Source organism: Ahaetulla prasina, chromosome 6 (assembly GCF_028640845.1).
Source record: "Ahaetulla prasina isolate Xishuangbanna chromosome 6, ASM2864084v1, whole genome shotgun sequence".
NCBI classification, from domain to species: Eukaryota; Metazoa; Chordata; class Lepidosauria; order Squamata; family Colubridae; genus Ahaetulla; species Ahaetulla prasina.
The window spans coordinates 101,066,391-101,084,819 of NC_080544.1; the positions used below are offsets into that span (position 1 = coordinate 101,066,391).

Sequence of the window (18,429 nt, forward strand, 5' to 3'; positions counted from 1 at the left end):
ATTTACACCAAACGCAGAACCGACCAATTTCCATTTTCCTGCCATTCCAAAATACTTTGGTCTCCCTTAACTTACTTTCTTGACTTTCAGATATCATGATGAACCATTTCATGGAGCGTATGTATCCTGTTTCTTTATGTTGGTTTGGTTTTTTGTTTGAAATGGCTGAGCTTACTTGCTGCGATTTGCAGAAAAGCTTTACAGATTGCACGAGGGCTGTTCGTTTAACGGTGCTCTTCTCCTCCGTAACTTTCCACCTGTCCTGGGTCTGTGTTGAGATGTTTGAAGAAACCTTAAAACTCTGGAGAGAGCTGTTTCTTATCTTGGATTATTCCACATTCTCATAGTTGGTTTAAATATTATTTCATTAATTTTTGCAACCGAAGAGGTTTGCTGAATAATCCAAGGGATCAGTATTTTGTTTGCCATTGTTAAGCAAATGCTCCTTCGAAACTTAGATATGATGACAAAAGCCCAGTGGTGAAATTCAAATTTTTTTACTACCAGTTCTGTGGGCGTGGCTTGGTGGGCATGGCTGGGGAAGAATACTGCAAAATCTCCATTCCCACCCCACTCCAGGGGAAGGATATTGCAACATTTCCATTCCCACCCCACTCTGGGACCAGCCAGAGGTGGTATTTGCCAGTTCTCTGAACTGCTCAAAATTTCCGCTACCGGTTCTCCAAACTGCTCAAAATTTCCGCTACCAGTTCTCTGGACTTGCTGGATTTCACCATTATTTTGTTCCTCCTAACCTAAACTAATGTAAAGCAGGACAAAGAAAGACAAAGGAAGAAATAGCAGTTAAGACACCAGCTAGAAATTAGGGAACGGTGAATTCTGCTTTAGACATAAAAGCTGGCTGGGTAAATTTGGACCAGCCATTCTCACTCAGTCCAACCCACCTCACAGGGTGGTTGTTGTAGGGAAAATAGGAGAAGGAAGAAGTATTGGGTATGTTCACCATCTTGAATTATTTTAAAAAATAATAAAAGATGGGGTAAATAAAATAACAAGTGCAAGGAAAGAAAAAAAATGGAAAAAAATAGAAAAGAGAGAAAAAAGATATAAAGAAGTAGCTTACTTACGATATTCTTCAAAGCAGCTATGAGTACAAATATATGTGATCCTTGCTAAGGTTATGTCATAATGTTCTTTCTATAATCCTGTCTAATCATCAAAACTATAAATCACAAGTTCATCTTTGCCTAGTGAAGTTATGACAGATTTTTCAAAAGCTATTTATGACCCAGTTTTGAAGTTACAATGGCCATTGCACATGTACATACGCACGAGTCATGTGATTGCTTTTTGGGCTTGGCAGTCGGCTTGCCTTTACGGCCGTTTGCAACACGCCACAGTGACGTGACTACAATTTTCACCATTTTTTCTGTCAACTTCTTGGTAAAAATTCTGGGCTCGAATAAATCAAGGACTACCCGTATTAAAATCAAGTCTGGGACACTGAGCAGCCTTATTTGATTGGAACGTTTCCTGATTACACAACACAGGAATTTTGGCACAAAGTTGAAGATAAGAGCCACAATTGTCATTTTTCTTTGCTTTTCAGAAAATCTACCATTTTAAAAACTTTTCTTCACTGTTTACCAAAAGAATATTATCAAGAGAGGCTTGCAGATCAATAGAAAGCAAGATCTTCTGGACCAATAGTCACTACAGTGTTAAAGAGAGAGAGAGAGACAGACAGACAGACAGACAGAGACAGAGAGAGGAGGAATAATATCAATTTTGGTTCATACATTCCTCTTTAGCTTTACATTAATGAGAACTAGAATCTTTAAAGGTGTGAATAGAACAGAGATCGAGATTCTCTGACACTGCAGCATAATTTTGTCTTGTACATAACTGCCGACTCCTTTAGAGCAGGGGTCTCCAACCTTGGCAACTTTAAGCCTGGCGGACTTCAACTCCCAGAATTCCCCAGCCAGCCAGCAAGCAAAGCAAAACTGGCTGGGGAATTCTGGGAGTTGAAGTCCGCCAGGCTTAAAGTTGCCAAGGTTGGAGACCCCTGATCTAGATGATTAATTGTATGTAAGATCCAACCATTACTTAAACCAGCTGAAGATGAAAGGTGTTGCGTCACCTGATTATTTATGCTTGCTCTGATGGATGGTTTCAGTGCAGGGGCTCCATCAATAAGTGTGACCTTTAAAATGCAGAATTAACCAAAAAAAAAAAAAAAAAGGCTGGGTTAGCTTCGTTTAGGGAACTGTATTGCATGGAGAACAGCCAAGGCTTCAGCCGATGTTTGTATAGCCTAATAACCTTTGTCACTTTTGCTTTTAGGCGTGATTTGAGTCAGCACTTTCTCTCTGGGCTGACTTTGCTATTCTATATAAAAGCACGAAGACTGTCACAAGAATTTGCACAGCTCCCCCTTTTGATGTTTGCTTCCTATACTGATAGCAATAGCCATGGCACTTAGACTTATATACCGCTTCACAGTGCTTTTACAGCTCCTCTCTAAGCGGTTTACAGAGTCAGCACATTTTCCGCCAACAATCCGGCTCCTCATTTTACCCACCCTGGCAGGATGGAAGGCTGAGTCAACCTTGAGCCTGGTGAGATTCGAACTGCCAAATTGCAGGTAGCCGGCAGTCAGCAGAAGTAGCCTGCAGTACTCTTTGCAAAATCATTTTTTTACAATGATCATTGCAAAAACTGAACGTCCGAACCCAGCGTGCCCTTCCTTGTACAAGAAATGAAAAGGAATGGAGAGCTCTCTGAGTAATTTCTCTGTTCCAATTTGTACCTCCATCGGATGCTGTCTCCAGTGGTTATGCTTTTTTTAAAACAGCTGCAAGCAAAGGCTACAACATTCGTATTAAGGAACCAATTACAGGTAGTCCTCAACATACGACCACAGTGGAACCCAAACTTTATGTTGTTCAGCGAAAAAAAAAATTGTCAAGTGAATTTGTCCCATTTTATGACTTTTCTTGCCATGGTTGTTAAGCGAATCGCCGCAGTTGTTAAATCGGTGACAAGGTTGTTAAACGAATCTGGCTTTTCCATTGACTTGGCTTGTCAGAAGGTCGCAAAAGGACTCCTGAACACTGCGACCGTCATAAACATGAGTCAAGCATCTGAATGTAAATCACGTGCCCTTTGGAATGCTGCAGTGGTCATAAGTGTGAAAAATGGTCATAAGTCACTATTTTCAGTGCCGCTGTAACTTTGAACGGCTGCTTCATAAGTCGAGGACTACCTGTACAATGTTTCGCAGAGTCACAGCTTGATACCACTATTAGTGTCTTGAGTGATAAAGGTAGCCGGGGTCCTTGACTGGGAAGTGATGAGTTCAGTTTTCACCTGGAATGTCCTCTCTCTCAGCCCCAGATTTTGATGAATCCTCCGTGATGCAGCTGGCAGAGATGGGGTTTCCATTGGAAGCATGCCGGAAAGCTGTGTACTACACTGGCAACTTGGGTGCTGAGGTGGCTTTCAACTGGATCATTGCGCACATGGAAGAACCAGGTCTGGTGTCTATAGAGATTCTCAATCATCCAGGTCCATGGTTGTCCCAAAGATGCTTTCTGTTCTGACCTAAGCTTCCTGAGACAGTAAAAAGCACGCAATTAGTTCCAAAAAACCCTCTTTTTATTTCAACGGCTGTGAATTCTGTTCATTCCCAGCCCGTGATGAGTCACAAATAGTTTGTAAAGAGTCCGACAGAAGTCTGCCACAGTCCTTTGGGATAAGGCTGATAAGCACCCACCTTTATCTCACTTGACACGCTGCCAAAGACCTAATTGGCAATTAGTTTTGCAAGGCCACAGGGAGCAAAGAGTCAAAACGGAGCTTCAGAATTTAAACTGACCAGCACGAACAAAGTTGCTTCCTGCAAAAGCTCACATGCATTTGCCTCCTCCTTTATGTCTTATGGGAGGGGTCAATAATCTCCAAGCCTTACTCCCGAGTTGCCCCTTTTGTCTTAACTGTTCTCGCCTTCTGGCAGCTCTGCGCATGTGTGCACTGGGAACAGGCTCCCCCAGCTCCTCTGCCTCACTGACATCAGACTCTGGAGGCTCCGGAGTCAGCACATAACTCCCAGATGGCCCTGGCCCCATCTCTGCCTGCGACACAGAGCCCTCATCTGAGCCTTACCCAGACTCCAGGACTGGTCCATGTTCCTCTCCAACCTCCTCACTTTCTGATTCTGCTGCCAGCGCCACAGGCTGCCGGTGGACCACAGCACTTTCCCCAAAAGGAAACTGGACTTTCTTGTTGTTTTTTCTTTAAAAACCTCAGAACCAAAAAAGCTTCTTGGATGGGAAGCAAAACGTTTTCGAAGATAAAAAACCAAGAAAGTCTTCTTGCCTTTTAAAGAAAGTATTTTTGGGACAACCAGGTCCGGTATTTGGATTTTTACTTTATTTTATGCAACTGTAAACAAATATATTTGTGCTACCTGGGCAGAAGTGTATTTCTACTAAGTTAGAAACAAATCTTCAATTCCTTTACAATAGCAGCCCATTCAGAACCACGAGTGAGTGCGCACAACTCCCTTAGTGCAAGTGGTGGGTGAACACGCTTGTGTAAGAAGCTCCAGTCATGGGCCAGCGGGTGTACACACCCACCCTTGTGTAATTGGAACTGTGCGTGTGCACCCGCTGCTTTCACAAAACCATGCCCCCCCGCCCCCCGAGGCCGATCTGTCAAGCCGGAAAGGTATCCTGATTTGTACTCTTACAAATAAAGGTCCTTTAGAAACACCATCCAGTAAGGTAAAGGTAAAGATTCCCCTCAAAAATATGTACTAGTTGTTCCCGACTCTAGGGGGCGATGCTTATCTCCATTTCAAAGCCAAAGAGCGAACGCTGTCCGAAGAAGTCTCCGTGGTCATGTGGCCGGCATGACTCAATGCCAAAGGCATACAGAACACTGTTACCTTCCCACCAAAGGTGGTCCCTATTTTTCTACTTGCATTTTTTACCTGCTTTCGAACTGCTAGGTTGGCAGAAGCTGGGACAAGTAACGAGAGCTCACTCGTTATGCGGCACTAGGGATTTGAACCGCTGAACTGCCGACCTTTTGAACAACAAGCTCAGTATCTTAGCCACTGAGTCACCGCGTTCGTTACACCATCCAGTAGATTAGGCCAAAGATCTGACATGAACTTTCCTGAAAAGAGTAGCAACTATGAATGGGAAAGCCCACAGATAGAATGTAAAAAATAGACTTTGTACATAATTCTGTGAAATAAGTCACCAACCCATAGGCTCACATTATTTTTGTTTAATACATAAATGGCCCCCAATTGAAATAGAAACGGCGCTCTCTCCCAGTTACACATTCCTCTGTGCTTGGTATCCTACAAAGATCTATTTCTGTCTTTTTCTTTTTGCAATTATACAAAAGTCCCTTTACTAATTGACACACTGTACCATTTTCCCAATGATGACATGTCAGTATTTGAGGTGAATGATATTTCACCTCATGGCATAGGGCTGGGTTACTTATGGGACCGTCTACTGCCACTGATTGCCTCCCACCGACCTGTACGCTCTCACAGGGAGGGACTCCTTAGGGTGCCGTCCGCCAGGCAGTGCTGACTGGCGACACCCAGGGGAAGGGCCTTCTCTGTGGGGGCTCTCACCCTCTGGAATGAACATCCCCCAGGACTTCGTCAACTTCCTGACCTTCGAACCTTTTGCCGCGAGCTTAAGACACATCTATTTATCTGCGCAGGACTGGATTAGAATTTTAATTTTAAATTTAGTTTTTAACGGGGTTTTTATTATTTTAATTATAATTTTAAATCTGGCCTAATTCAATAAGTTTTTTAAATAGTGTTTTTATCTTGTATTTATTCTTGTGTTTTTATCAGGCTGTAAACCGCCCTGAGTCCTTCGGGAGATAGGGCGGTATAAAAATTTGATTAAATAAATAAATAAATAAATAAATATTTCAAGAGGAAAATGATAAAAATTCTAATCAATTATTTGCCTTGTTTGAATACATGTGGAAAATGCATTGATTTTGTAATCTACAGGTATAATGAATGGATGGGTGTATGTATGAATGAATGAATGAATGAATGAATATCCCAAAGATGCTTTTTCAAGAGGCAACTGGACTTCCTTTGTTTTACCTTGAAGACGTTTTGCTTCTCATCTAAGAAGCATCTTCCGTTTCTAATAAGCTTCTTCAGTTTCTTCCGTTCAGAACTGAAGAAGCTTCTTGGATGAGAAATGAAACATCTTCAAGGGAAAACAAAGAAAGTCCAGTTGCCTCTTGAAAAAGCATCTTTGAGACAACCATGATCTGTATGACTGAAAACCTCCGTAGATGCGAATGAACAAATACCTTCCATTTTATTCCAGATTTTGCAGAGCCTTTATCCATCCCTGGTTATGGGGGAACAGCTTTTCCCCAAACAGGAGGATCAGGAGTTCCTGGGTTGGATAATCAGCCTCCAGAAGAGATGGTAGCCATAATTTCCTCTATGGGATTTCAGCGGAATGTAGCTCTTCAGGCACTACGGGCAACAGTGAGTTTTCCTGAAAATTATTTGGGATTTATTGGTAGCGAAAAAGGAGATGCTTCCTCCCCTATAGCAGTGATGGCTAACCTTTTTGTCATCGTGTGCCAGGAAGGGGGGGGCGGGGGCAGAGAGTCACCAGAAACGGCCTGTTTGCCAACTTCCAGTGTGATCGGAATTTGGCAGAAGGGCCGTTTTCAGCATCCAGAGGACTTCCACGGGGTGTGAAAGGCTGTTTTCGCTCTCCCCAGACTCCTAGAAAGGCCCTGGAGGCTGGGAACAGCAAAAAACAGGCCTTCCTGTCCGACCGGAAGTTGGCAAATGGGCCATTTTCAGCATCCGGAGGACCTCCGGGGGTGGGGGGAAGGCCATTTTTAGCCTCCCCAGACTCCTAGAGAGGCTCTGGAGCCAGGTGAGAGAGAAAAACAGGCCTTCCCCATCACCAACCCAGGCCCTCCGGAGGCAGGAAACAGCCTGCTTCTCTACTTCTGGTGGACCCAGAAGGGCCAAAAATCAGCTGGCTGAGCTCGCGTGCCCACTGATACGGCTACACGTGCCACCTGTGGCATGCATGCCATAGGTTCGCCATCACGACCCTATAGAATTGTAGCAATAAATTACCACAATTTATTGTGACAATAAATGTCACAGCCACAGCTGTGCAAGACTTCTGACTCTTGTCAGCAGCAGCAAATTTGCAGCAAGATTACTTTATGTGCAAAAAATGAAAGGGCGCTTTTATTCCCACAATGGATGAATGGCTGCAAAAGTCGATAGAGTTAGCAGAGATGGCTAAACTGACTGCTTTGATTTAAAAACAACAACACATAATTACTTTCATTTCTACTTGGAAACCGTTTCCGGACTTAGTGCTTGAGGTGGACAAAAAGGAAACTTTGATTCTGTGTTTTACCGATTAGATAGGTTTGTTGTTATGGCTCATTTATACTATTATGTAAAAGTAAAAAGTTAAGGTTTGATGTTATCTTTTTCTACTGCAGCAAAGGGAGTTTGAAGTCAATGCCTTTTCTTTCTTTTTCCCCCTTTTCCTACACTTTTCCCTTCCTTTTGCCCTCCCCTATTTTTCCTACTATTTTCTTTTACATTTCTGTATTTTATATTATAAACTAATAAAAAAACCACCTGTAAACAAGCAGCGGCAAATTTGTGAAAGAAAGAGTGTGAGTTAGATTTGTTTAATCATCATTAAATTGATGATGGTCCTATTGGAAGAAGGCAGACAAAAATACACGCAGTCCTTAACTTACAACCACTTGCTTAGTGAGCGTTCGAAGTTACAACATTGAATAAAGTGACTTAAGATTGTTTTTCTTATGCTGCAATTTATGATTGTTGCAGTATCCCTATGATCACCTGGTCAAAATTCTGCTGCTTGGCAACTAGTTCACCTTTATGATGGTTTGGTGTCCTGGGGTCACGTGATCAACTTTTGCGACCTTCTGACAATCAGAGTCAACGGGGAAGCCAAATTCACTTAAGAGCGATGTTTCTGACTTAACAGCTGCGGTGGTTCACTTAACAAGTGTGGCAGGAAGCATCGTGAAATGGGACAAAATTCTCTTAAGAAATGTCTTATGGTGGCACCATAAATTTTTAGCTTGATTGTCATTGAGTTGTTTATGTATTAGTTATTTAAGCCAGGGGTCTCCAACCTTAGCAACTTTAAGACTCAGCTTTGCTGGCTGAGGAATTCTAGGAGCTGAAGTCCACAGTTCTGGGCTTCATAAACAGAGGGATAGAATCAAGATCATGTGAAGTGTTAATACCACTTTATAATGCCTTGGTAAGGCCACACTTGGAACATTGCATCCAGTTTTGGTCGCCACGATGTAAAAAAGATGTTGAGACTCTAGAAAGAGTGCAGAGAAGAGCAACAAAGATGATTAGGGGACTGGAGGCTAAAACATATGAAGAACGGTTGCAGGAACTGGGTATGTCTAGTTTAATGAAAAGAAGGACTAGGGGAGACATGATAGCAGTGTTCCAATATCTCAGGGGTTGCCACAAAGAAGAGGGAGTCGGGCTGTTCTCCAAAGCACCTGAGGGTAGAACAAGAAGCAATGGGTGGAAACTGATCAAAGAAAGAAGCAACTTAGAACTAAGGAGAAATTTCCTGACAGTTAGAACAATTAATAAGTGGAACGACTTGCCTTCAGAAGTTGTGAATGCTCCAACCCTGGAAATTTTTAAGAAAATGTTGGATAACCATCTGACTGAGATGGTGTAGGGTTTCCTGCCTGGGCAGGGGGTTGGACTAGAAGGCCTCCAAGGTCCCTTCCAACTCTGATGTTATGTTATGTTATGTTATGTTAAGTCTTAAAAGTTGACAAGGTTGGAGACCCCTGGTTTAAGCGGTATATTTTGCCTGAGAGTTGGGGAACTGCTTAAGAGTCATACTGAGAACGCAACTTACTAAATAGCACAGACAAGTACCGTATTATTGCTCCTGTAGAAAAAGCTCTCCAGATATAAACAGCCCCCAGGGCATGATGGGAGTTGTAGTTCAACAGCCTCTGTAGTATAGTAGTGCCAGTGGTGGGTTTCAAATTTTTTTACTACCGGTTCTGTGAGTGTGGCTTGTTGGGCGTGGCAGGGGAAGGATATGTAAAATCTCCATTCCCATCACACTCCAGGGGAAGGTTACTGCAATATCCCCATTCCCTCCCGATCAGCTGGGATTTGGGAGGCAGAGAATAGATGGGGGAAGGGCCAGTCAGAATTTTAACTACTGGTTCTCAGAACTACTCAAAATTTCCACTACCGGTTCTCCAGAATGGCTCAGAACCTGCTGAAACCCACCTCTGGGTAGTGCTCATTGGTCTTGTTTTGCTTATGTCCTAATTGTTTTACAGTACTTGAAATTATCAAAGATGTTAGTGGAAAAGAGAGCCTAAAGAATAAACCAGTTTTAAAAATGTTAGCAAAGTTTGTTGCTTTATTGAAAATCATCGAAGTATATACTTGTATGCACAGCTCCTTTTCTGGGATGTATCAGACAAAGGAAGGCAATGAGAGTAGATGCTATTTACAATATAATATGTGCATTTGAAGAAGAAGTTAGTACGGTTTTTCCTAACCAGGCTCTCTTCTGCTACCATGCTTATCTCAATTATGCAAGTTGTATTCCCTCCATAAAATGGTACACAGGTAATCCTGAATTTACAAGCATAACTGAGCGTAAAATTATGGTCCTAAGTCATGCCAGTCATTATGTGGGTCATCATACGACTGACCTGATTTTGTGGCCTTTTTTTTTTGCGCTGTTCATTAAACAGATGCCATGGTCATTAAGTCTGAAATGGGTGTTTACGTTTGTTTTGTTGTTTCCTGAAAACCAAAAGTAAACACTGGTTTCTCTCAACAAATAGTGTAAATCGTGGTGATGTGACCACAGGATGCTGCACCTAGTTGTAAATATGGGCCGGTTGCTGAGCCCCCAAAATACAATCCCATGACCATGGGATGAGGGGGAGGCAGCTATTGGAACTACAAAACCAAGTACATTTTTTGGTGGGAGGGGTCCATCATAACTCTGTGATTTAGTGAACGGTCATTAAATCACCAGTCATAACCCGAGGACTATTGTGCATATATATTTGGGTCTATTCTTGGAAAACAACAACAGCTCAATTAAGAGAAAATGCTATCATAGTGATGACAACATATTGACAGCTCTTGTCTATTTTATTATTCCATGCTATTTTGCTTGGAAGAATAACAACTTGGAGCACGCATTGGACTGGATCTTTAGTCACCCTGAACCAGAGGAGGAGACTGAAGTAGCTTCTGAGGTCATGAATATAGAAAACCATGTGAATGCTAACATCCTTGCAGAATCGGATCCCGAAGGGCCCCGGATCAAAGATGGGCCAGGAAGTAAGTTTCTCCTTGCTATGTTGCATATGTTGAGCTGCCTGGTTTATTCATTTTTTCCCCTTCCCAAATACCTTGGTTACACTCAGTGGTGGGATTCAAATAATTGAACAATTATCTGCCCTAATGACTGGCTTGGTGGGCGTTGCCATGGTCGGCATGGCCAGGAGGTGTGACAGACAGCACTCAGCCTCCTGTACCCCTGCCCCCGGGAGCAAAAATGGGTCATGTGGGGACGTGCCTCCACATGTCCCATTTTGGGCCTCCCCTTCCTAGGAGTGCAAACGAGTCATGAGGAGGGGGCAGGAAGGGGCAGGGCCAGCTAGAATTTAACTACCGGTTTTCCCGAACCGGCTGAATCCCACCACTGGTTACGCTTATGAATTGTTTCTCCATCCATATCAGATGCATCAAACAGAATAGCTATAAAACAAGCAGCGATGGGTAAACTGCCCAGAATCGCTGTATCGGTCAGATGGGCAGCATATAAATTTAATAAATAATATAGGTTAGTTCTGACCGATAGGAATCTCTGTATATAATCTGTTGGAATTGCGTAAAGGCTAAAGAACTCTACAGGAAAGAAAATACCGTTTTCAGGATCCTGGCAAAGAATTACACAAGTTTGTTTTTGTTTTTTTACTCAGATAATGTCATTTTATTTTATTTTTAAGATTAGGTTATGACAATATGATTTTAGACTTTTCACATGTTTTAATACACTGGTGATTTACAATGTTACATACCTATGAATGTATCCGTGAGCCAAACATGTACATTATATGTATAATAATAACTAAAGAACAGGGCTGATTTCTAGTTTTGGTTAAATATTTGCTTGATGTTGAACTTGGTTGTTGCTGTGTTAAACAATCCTTTAAGGACCCTAGTTCAGTCTTTGGCATCACTAAACAATCTCGGCTTTTTCTGAATACTCTCCAGCCAGCAAAAAATGGTTAAAATAAATTGACACGGGCCATTGGCCTGAAACAATATGAAGTAGCTGATCATAAAAATCTCTACTGAAGAATACACATATGAGTTTTGGTGGGTGGGTGGGTGTCTTTAAGGCCTCGTGTTCATGCTTCAATTTGTTTGCAACATTCTCTGCTTTTTTAACCTTTATTTTGTTAACCTTCTTTTTAAAAAACCATCATAACTCTTGCAGGAGAAATAAACCACAGGATGGAGCTTTTAGGCAGCAGCTAAAATTTGTTGAGCATCAATGAATGCAACAACACAATCCAAGTAGCCTGAGAATACCAAGTAATACTTGATGCCCCTAACTATGGAACTTTTAGGGAGATAATGGACGTCTGAAATACAAAACAATATCCTGAGAGATATTGCGTGCAGTCATTTCATTTCATTTCATTTATTTGATTTTTATACCGCCCTTCTCCCGAAGGACTCAGGGTGGTGTACAGGCAAATAAAAAACAAACAAGACAATATTATATAAAATGCTAGATTAAAAAACTTATTATAATTTGCCTAAAAATTTAAAATATATAGAAACTAAAACCCCATTTAAAATTAATAATACAAACTATAAAATCCATAAAATTTAGGCCAGCCCCGCGCGAATAAAAAGATGTGTCTTCAGTTCGCGGCAAAAGGTCCGAAGGTCAGGTATTTGGCGTAAACCCGGGGGAAGTTCGTTCCAGAGTGTGGGAGCCCCCACAGAGAAGGACCTTCCCCTGGGGGCCGCCAGCCGACATTGCTGTCCAGGGAACATTCCCAGTCCAGGGAAGGTTGAATATTGCTGAGGACTGCTATGCTATGTCATCTTTTATAGGAAATAGCGTTAAAGTAGACGTGATTCGTGACAACCACGCACAGAATATATTTGCAGGGTTTATAAATGCTAGGGAGTTACAGTGTGCAAAAACTTAATGATCTATAGCAGGGGTGTCAAACTCGATTTCGTTGAGAGCCACATAAGGTTGTGTTTGACCTCGGTGTGGGCATGACCAGGATGGGTGTGGCCAGCTCGACATCACTCATGTTGGGGGCACCTGTGGTGGCCTGAGGGCTCTGGCAGTGAAAACGGGCTCCCGAGCTCCGGTTTCGGCTGTGAATGCAGCCCTCTGCCAGTGAAAATGGAGCTTGGAAGGGCCGCCCACAGCTCTCCCGAGCTCCATTTTCAATGGCAGAGGCATCGCGGGACGGTCCTTTGCTGTTTCTAGGGCAGCCCCGCAGGCCAGATCTAAGCACCCCGCAGGCTGGATCTGGCCCCCAAACAGGGGTGAAAGGTAAAATTCGTTACTACCGGTTCGGTGGGCGTGGCTTGGTGGTGAGGGTAATGTGACTGGGTGGGCGTGGCCAACTTTTTTTTTACTTTTTAAAGCATTTTTTCTACAACCTCTTCAGCCGAAGATGTTGTAGAAAAATTCTTTTAAAAGGCTCCTCTGATGATTCCAGCTGAGTTGCCTGATCGTCAGAGACTTTTTTTCTTTTAAAAGCATTTTTTTTTGCCTTTAAATGGCAAAAATGGCATTTTTTGCCTAAAAATGCTTTTAAAAGCTTCTGACAATCAGGCAACTCAGCTGGGAACGTCAGAGGGGCCTTTTAAAAGAATTTTTTCTACAACCTCTTCGGCCGAAGAGGTTTTAAAAGCCTCCGACAATCCCAGCTGAGCTGCGTGATCATCAGAGGCTTTTTTAAAAAAACTTTTAAAAGCATTTTTTCAGCCAAAGAAAAAAATGCTTTTAAAAGTTAAAAAAAAAAAAACTTCTGATGATCGCACGGCTCAGCTGGACATGGTGGGGGGGGGGAGGGATTTTTGCTACCGGTTCTCCGAACCACCTGCCACTATCGCTACTGGATCAGGCAATCCGGTTTGAACCGGAAGCATTTCACCCCTGCCTCCAGACCTTGAGTTTGACGCCCCTGATCTATAGGTTTGCAATTTTCAAAAAAAATGCCCATTTTATTCCTGAATGTAACTTTTCAAGACATCAAAAGTGAGTTGGCTAAGGAATTGTTGCTAGGGGAATGTGGGCAAGATTTCTGGATTGTCTTCCATCATGGCTTTGCTCATCACACCCTGATATTTTCTTGGGCAGGATATGAACTCTTTGGCTTCATCAGTCACATGGGAACATCTACCATGAGCGGCCATTATGTTTGTCATCTTAAAAAGGAAGGAAGGTAATATAATGTGACATGACTGGTTGTGTTACTATTGTTACGTAGTGCCCAAAGTTTGGGCAAATGTTTTGAGATCGACGCTTCTATGGAAACCCAAAAAGGGCTTTTTCAAAAGGCCACTGGACTGGGTTGTTGTTTTTTTTCCCCTCCTTGAAGATGTTTTGAGAATGGAAGGATTTATAAATTCCCTTCACTTGGACTCAACGACCCTCAGAAAGAATGCTAACGAGAAGATGGCTGCAAGCAGTAGAAATCCTTCCACCCTCCACCATTCGGTCAGAACTGATGAAGTTTCTTTGGATGAGAAGCGAAACTTTTCTCAAGGAAAGAACAGTCCAGCTGCTTTTTGATAAAGCATTTTTGGAATAACCATGACCTGGATGACTGAGAATCTCCATAGGCTTCTATGGAAACCATGTTGGAAAATTCCATTTCTAACATCAATGAATGAATGAATGAATGAATGAATGAATGAATGAATGAATGAATGAATGAATGAGGCTGACTTCTATATTAGCAGTGGTTTTGGATGGGGATTAAGAGCCTACCACAAATTCTCTTAAATGTTGGAAGCAGTCAGACTGCGGCTTGTTCATTATCCCAATTCTCTAGATAAGCAAAATCAATATAATCAAGTAAGATGGCAGTGATCGTAGTAGTGGTGTCAGCGGTTGTAGGTGTTTCTTGTCCATTTAATTCAATTTCATGATGTTCACGGCACTTTCTTCTTCTTCTTTCTCCTTTTCAGATGGGTTATCTACAACGACCATAAAGTTTGTGCCTCCGAGCAGCCGCCTGTAGAGCTAGGCTATATTTACTTCTATCACAGGATACCAAGTTAGACTTCACTATGTTCTCTGGCCTTAAGAAGCCATAAGCCTTTTTCTTCTGCCAAAAATGTGTTTCAAGTAAGCAAAGCCTTTGGACTGCCAAAAAAGCAAAAGAAAAAGCAAAGCAAAGCAAGAAGGAAAATATTTGGTCCTATTTATAGCTTAAATCAGGATAATTCAATTGATGCCTTCTTAAACTTTTAGAGGAGAGTTTTCTGTTAAATGATGGTGCATTGTAGGATTCTAAAGTTTGTCTACATTTTGTGGAGACCTTAAGACTGTTCTGAAGCACTAACGGAGGTTGCAGCAAAACATCCAGAGAACACAAAACTGTTCCCGCACTGAGAAGAACCTGCCATCTTTTGTTTTAATCCTTAAGGACTGACGGTCGCTAAGCAGTTGCTTTGAACTAGGAATTCATCACTATGCTGGATGGAATCTATTTGCTAGCATGAAAAGTTGCTTATCTGGAGCCCTAAATTTCCAATTAAAAAAGAAAACAAAAAGTAAGACCCCCCAGAGTATTTTGCAGACTTCAGAGCTTGAAATTAAACCTAATTATTGAAGCCAAGGTGACTTATATCATGTCCCAATACAGTCTGAATGTTCATTTTTTTTTTCATTTGGGATTTGATCACATGCCATGATTATTATTATTATTATTATTTATTTCTGCACTGGATGATCGATGGTCCTAAAGTTCCCGTCTAAGAAAATGCCCATGTTCATTCATTGCAATGAATCAGCGTACGCACATTTGCGTTAATATAGCTGTATAATTGTGTCCTCACCACCACCCTGCACAAGTGTTTATGTGGGCCTGTGGATCGATAAACATCAGTATGGCTGTTTTTCCTTTTCTGTTACGAATTGCAAATAAAGTTTCAAACATGCATCATAGAAATGCATGGGAAATGGCTCTCAATGTTATCTTGTGATGGGGATAAACGGTCAGTAGTCCTCACTGAATGACCGCAGTTGGGACCAACAGCTTGGTTGTTAAGCGAAGCAGTGAGAAGGGTCTAGGACAACTCGCTTGGCCAACTTGCTGCGGAAAAAGAGTTATACTAATACTGAAGAAATGATTGAATAGAATCATTAAATGAAGGATGTCAAAGGAGGGACAAAATGAAATGTGAATGACAAAAAATTTAAATTATTTTAAATAATAAAATTGAATAGTTGAATTGTCCTGCAGCGAACTGTCCCATGCCGATTCGGCTGTGATGAGTTGGCCACGGCGATTTGGCTGCAGTGAGTTGGTTGCCCCAAGTTGTCCTCATTCTGAAGTGAGAATCACATGACTGCGGCTGCCTAAACTTCAGTTTTCCTTGGGTTCTTGCTACTTTCTTCAGCTGAAAGGATTGTCTTCTTCATTCTCTTTGAGGACATCTTGGAATGAGCTAAATAAGCAAATAAGCAAATAATAGAGCAGAGGTGTCAAACTCGAGGCCTGTGGGCCGAATCTGGCCCATGGGGTACTTAGATCTGGCCCGTGGAGCCATCCTGGAACCAGCAAAGGACCAGCCCATGGTTCATCTGTCAGTGAAACAGAGCTCCATTTTCATTGGCAGACGGTTGCTTTGCAGGAGGCTATTGCTGTCGAAAACAACCCAGAAACTCGTTTTCGCTGGCTGAACACTCGAGCTGCTCCCGATGCCCCCGACATGAGTGACGTCGACTTGGCCATGCCCACCTTGGCCATATCCCCAGCTCCCCTGAGGTCAAATCCAACCCTGTTGTGGCCCTCAATGAAATCGCCTTTGACACCCCTGTAATAGAGTGATGTTGTGAAAGCCATAAATGTCAGAATTGATTGCTAAATTGTTGGGGGTTTTTTGGCAATATTTGCGTGATCACTAAAGGAAGCAGCCACTAAGCAAGGTCTATTTATATCCCAATATTGAGCGCCCTTGGGCATCCTTCACCTCCAGAAAGCCATTTTTGGCACCAACATGATCATAACACACCCTTTGGAACCAAGTCGACCCTGCCCTGTGTTTTTATTGCAAGTCCAGCATTCGAGAACCTATGTGGTTACATGCCTTCCACTGAAAGTTTTAAAATGGCAGCTCTGGTCATTTAATGAGCAGTTTAATGAAGCCAACCTCAACAAGACATATGAGAAGAAACAGATTGGTGACAAAGCACACCTGTGCTTCCCAAACTTTTTCTCTCATTATCCCAAACCATTTATCCGAAAGTCCTATTGATTCAATGTGGGACAAACATTTTAAATCAATTTTAATATTCCTGTTGAGATTCAGTAATGGAATAGAATATTAGAATAGAATTTTTATTGGCCAAGTTTGATTGGACACATAAGGAATTTATCTTGGTGCATATGCTCTCAGTGTACATAAAAGAAAAGATACCTTCGTCAAAAATAATAAGGTACAACAATTAATGATAATCATGGGGTACAAATAAGCAAACAGGAAACAATATTAGTATAAATTGTAAGGATACAAGCAACAAAATTACAGTCATACAGTCATAAGTGGAAGGAGATGAGTAATGGGAATGATGAGAAGATTAATAGTAGTGCAGACTTAGTAAATAAATTGAGGGAATTATTTGTTTAGCAGAGTGATGGTGTTCAGAAAAAAACTGTTCTTGTGTCTAGTTGTTCTGGTGTGTGCAGTGCTCTGTAGTGTCGTTTTGAGGGTAGGAATTGAAACAACTTATGTCCAGGATGTGAGGGGTCTGTCAATATTTTCACAGCCCTCTTTTTGACTTGTGCAGTATACAAGTCTTTAATGGAAGATAATAGATCGTTACTCAAAGAAAAATCACTTTTATCCAAGTTTGGGTTATTTATCCAGGTCCGGGAAGCACTCAGATATACACTGTCTAGCTATCTGGCAAAGGTCTTTTAATAATTTCATTCTCGAGTGGAAATTATTGCTTAGTAAAAGTGCTGACCGATTGATTTTTCCTGTTTTTTATTTTAAACACAAATCGTGCTGACTCACTAGTTGTTTGCGATGAAGTCAGTCTTCCAGCTCTTTCACATTGCTGCATTTTGGAGATTTTATTCCTGTTTTGTTTTTCTTTTTAAATCTCTCTTCCTGAACATTTTGATAGCTTTTCCAGAGGTTTTAATCTGGACTTTGATTGTTTGTATAAATCATAGGCCTGAGAAGCTTTGTCATTTCCTTTTCCTTTGCTGAAACATTTGATCATTGAGGTATTTGCAGTGGCGCGTAAAATCATTTCTAATAATTGAAAAAGAAACTCAAATTGCAAGGGCAAGTAACCTAGATTAAAACAATGGGAGATTTGGAAGCTATTATGAGGAATGCGTGTATGAACAGATTTACATAGAGACACATTTATGCGTGCATCCCCTACACATATGAAAAGACGGGAATTATAGTTCTTTATGTTTAGAGTCGGGACGCTCAGGGGCTAAGACGCTGAGCTTGTCGATCGAAAGGTCAGCAGCTCAGCGGTTCGAATCCCTAGTGCAGTCCTGTAACGGGGTGAACTCCTGTTACTTGTCCCAGCTTCTGCCAACCTAGCAGTTTCGAAAGCACATAAAAATGCAAGTAGAAAAATAGGGACCACCTTTGGTGGGAAGGTAACAGCGTTCAGCATGCCGGCCACATGACCACGGAGACGTCTTCGGACAGCGCTGGCTCTTCGGCTTTGAAACGGAGATGAGCACCGCCCCCTAGAGTCGGCAACGACTAGCATGTATGTGCGAGGGGAACCTTTACCTTTATGTTTAGAGTCAGAATTCTATATTCTGTAATTAAAAGCCTACAAGACAAGGCATAATAATACTGTATTACTGTTATAAATAATAATACTGTAGGGCATCATTTTTCTACCTTAGCAAGTTTAAGAGGTCTTGGACTTCAACTCCCAGAATTCCCTGGCTAGCATACTGACGGGGAAATTCTAGGAATTGCACATATTAAAGTTGCCAAAGTTTAGAAACCCTGTTGTAAGGAATATCTTGGTCTCCTTCCAATTCAATCTGGCATCTCCTGCTATTTCTCTGCAGGCATCTTGCAAGTCTTGCAACCTTGTTTGGGCTCCT

The 18,429-nt window shown here is 41.9% G+C and overlaps 1 protein-coding gene across 6 annotated transcripts in view; it reads left to right on the forward strand.

Annotated features, from left to right (window-relative positions):
- The window catches only part of USP13 (ubiquitin specific peptidase 13), a 127,535-nt gene extending 112,884 nt beyond the window's left edge, over positions 1–14,651 (forward strand). For 4 of the 6 annotated variants that reach the window (XM_058189083.1, XM_058189080.1, XM_058189081.1 and 1 more), the window contains 6 exons: positions 91–117; positions 3,355–3,498; positions 6,348–6,514; positions 10,240–10,402; positions 13,467–13,551; positions 14,300–14,651. In XM_058189083.1, coding sequence (XP_058045066.1) covers positions 91–117; positions 3,355–3,498; positions 6,348–6,514; positions 10,240–10,402; positions 13,467–13,551; positions 14,300–14,393 — 680 coding nt within the window. In that variant the 3' untranslated portion in view covers positions 14,394–14,651. The remainder of the gene's footprint in view (positions 1–90; positions 118–3,354; positions 3,499–6,347; positions 6,515–10,239; positions 10,403–13,466; positions 13,552–14,299) is intronic. The other 2 variants (XM_058189085.1, XM_058189082.1) reach the window with 1 other exon arrangement.
- The last annotated feature ends 3,778 nt before the right edge of the window (positions 14,652–18,429 follow it).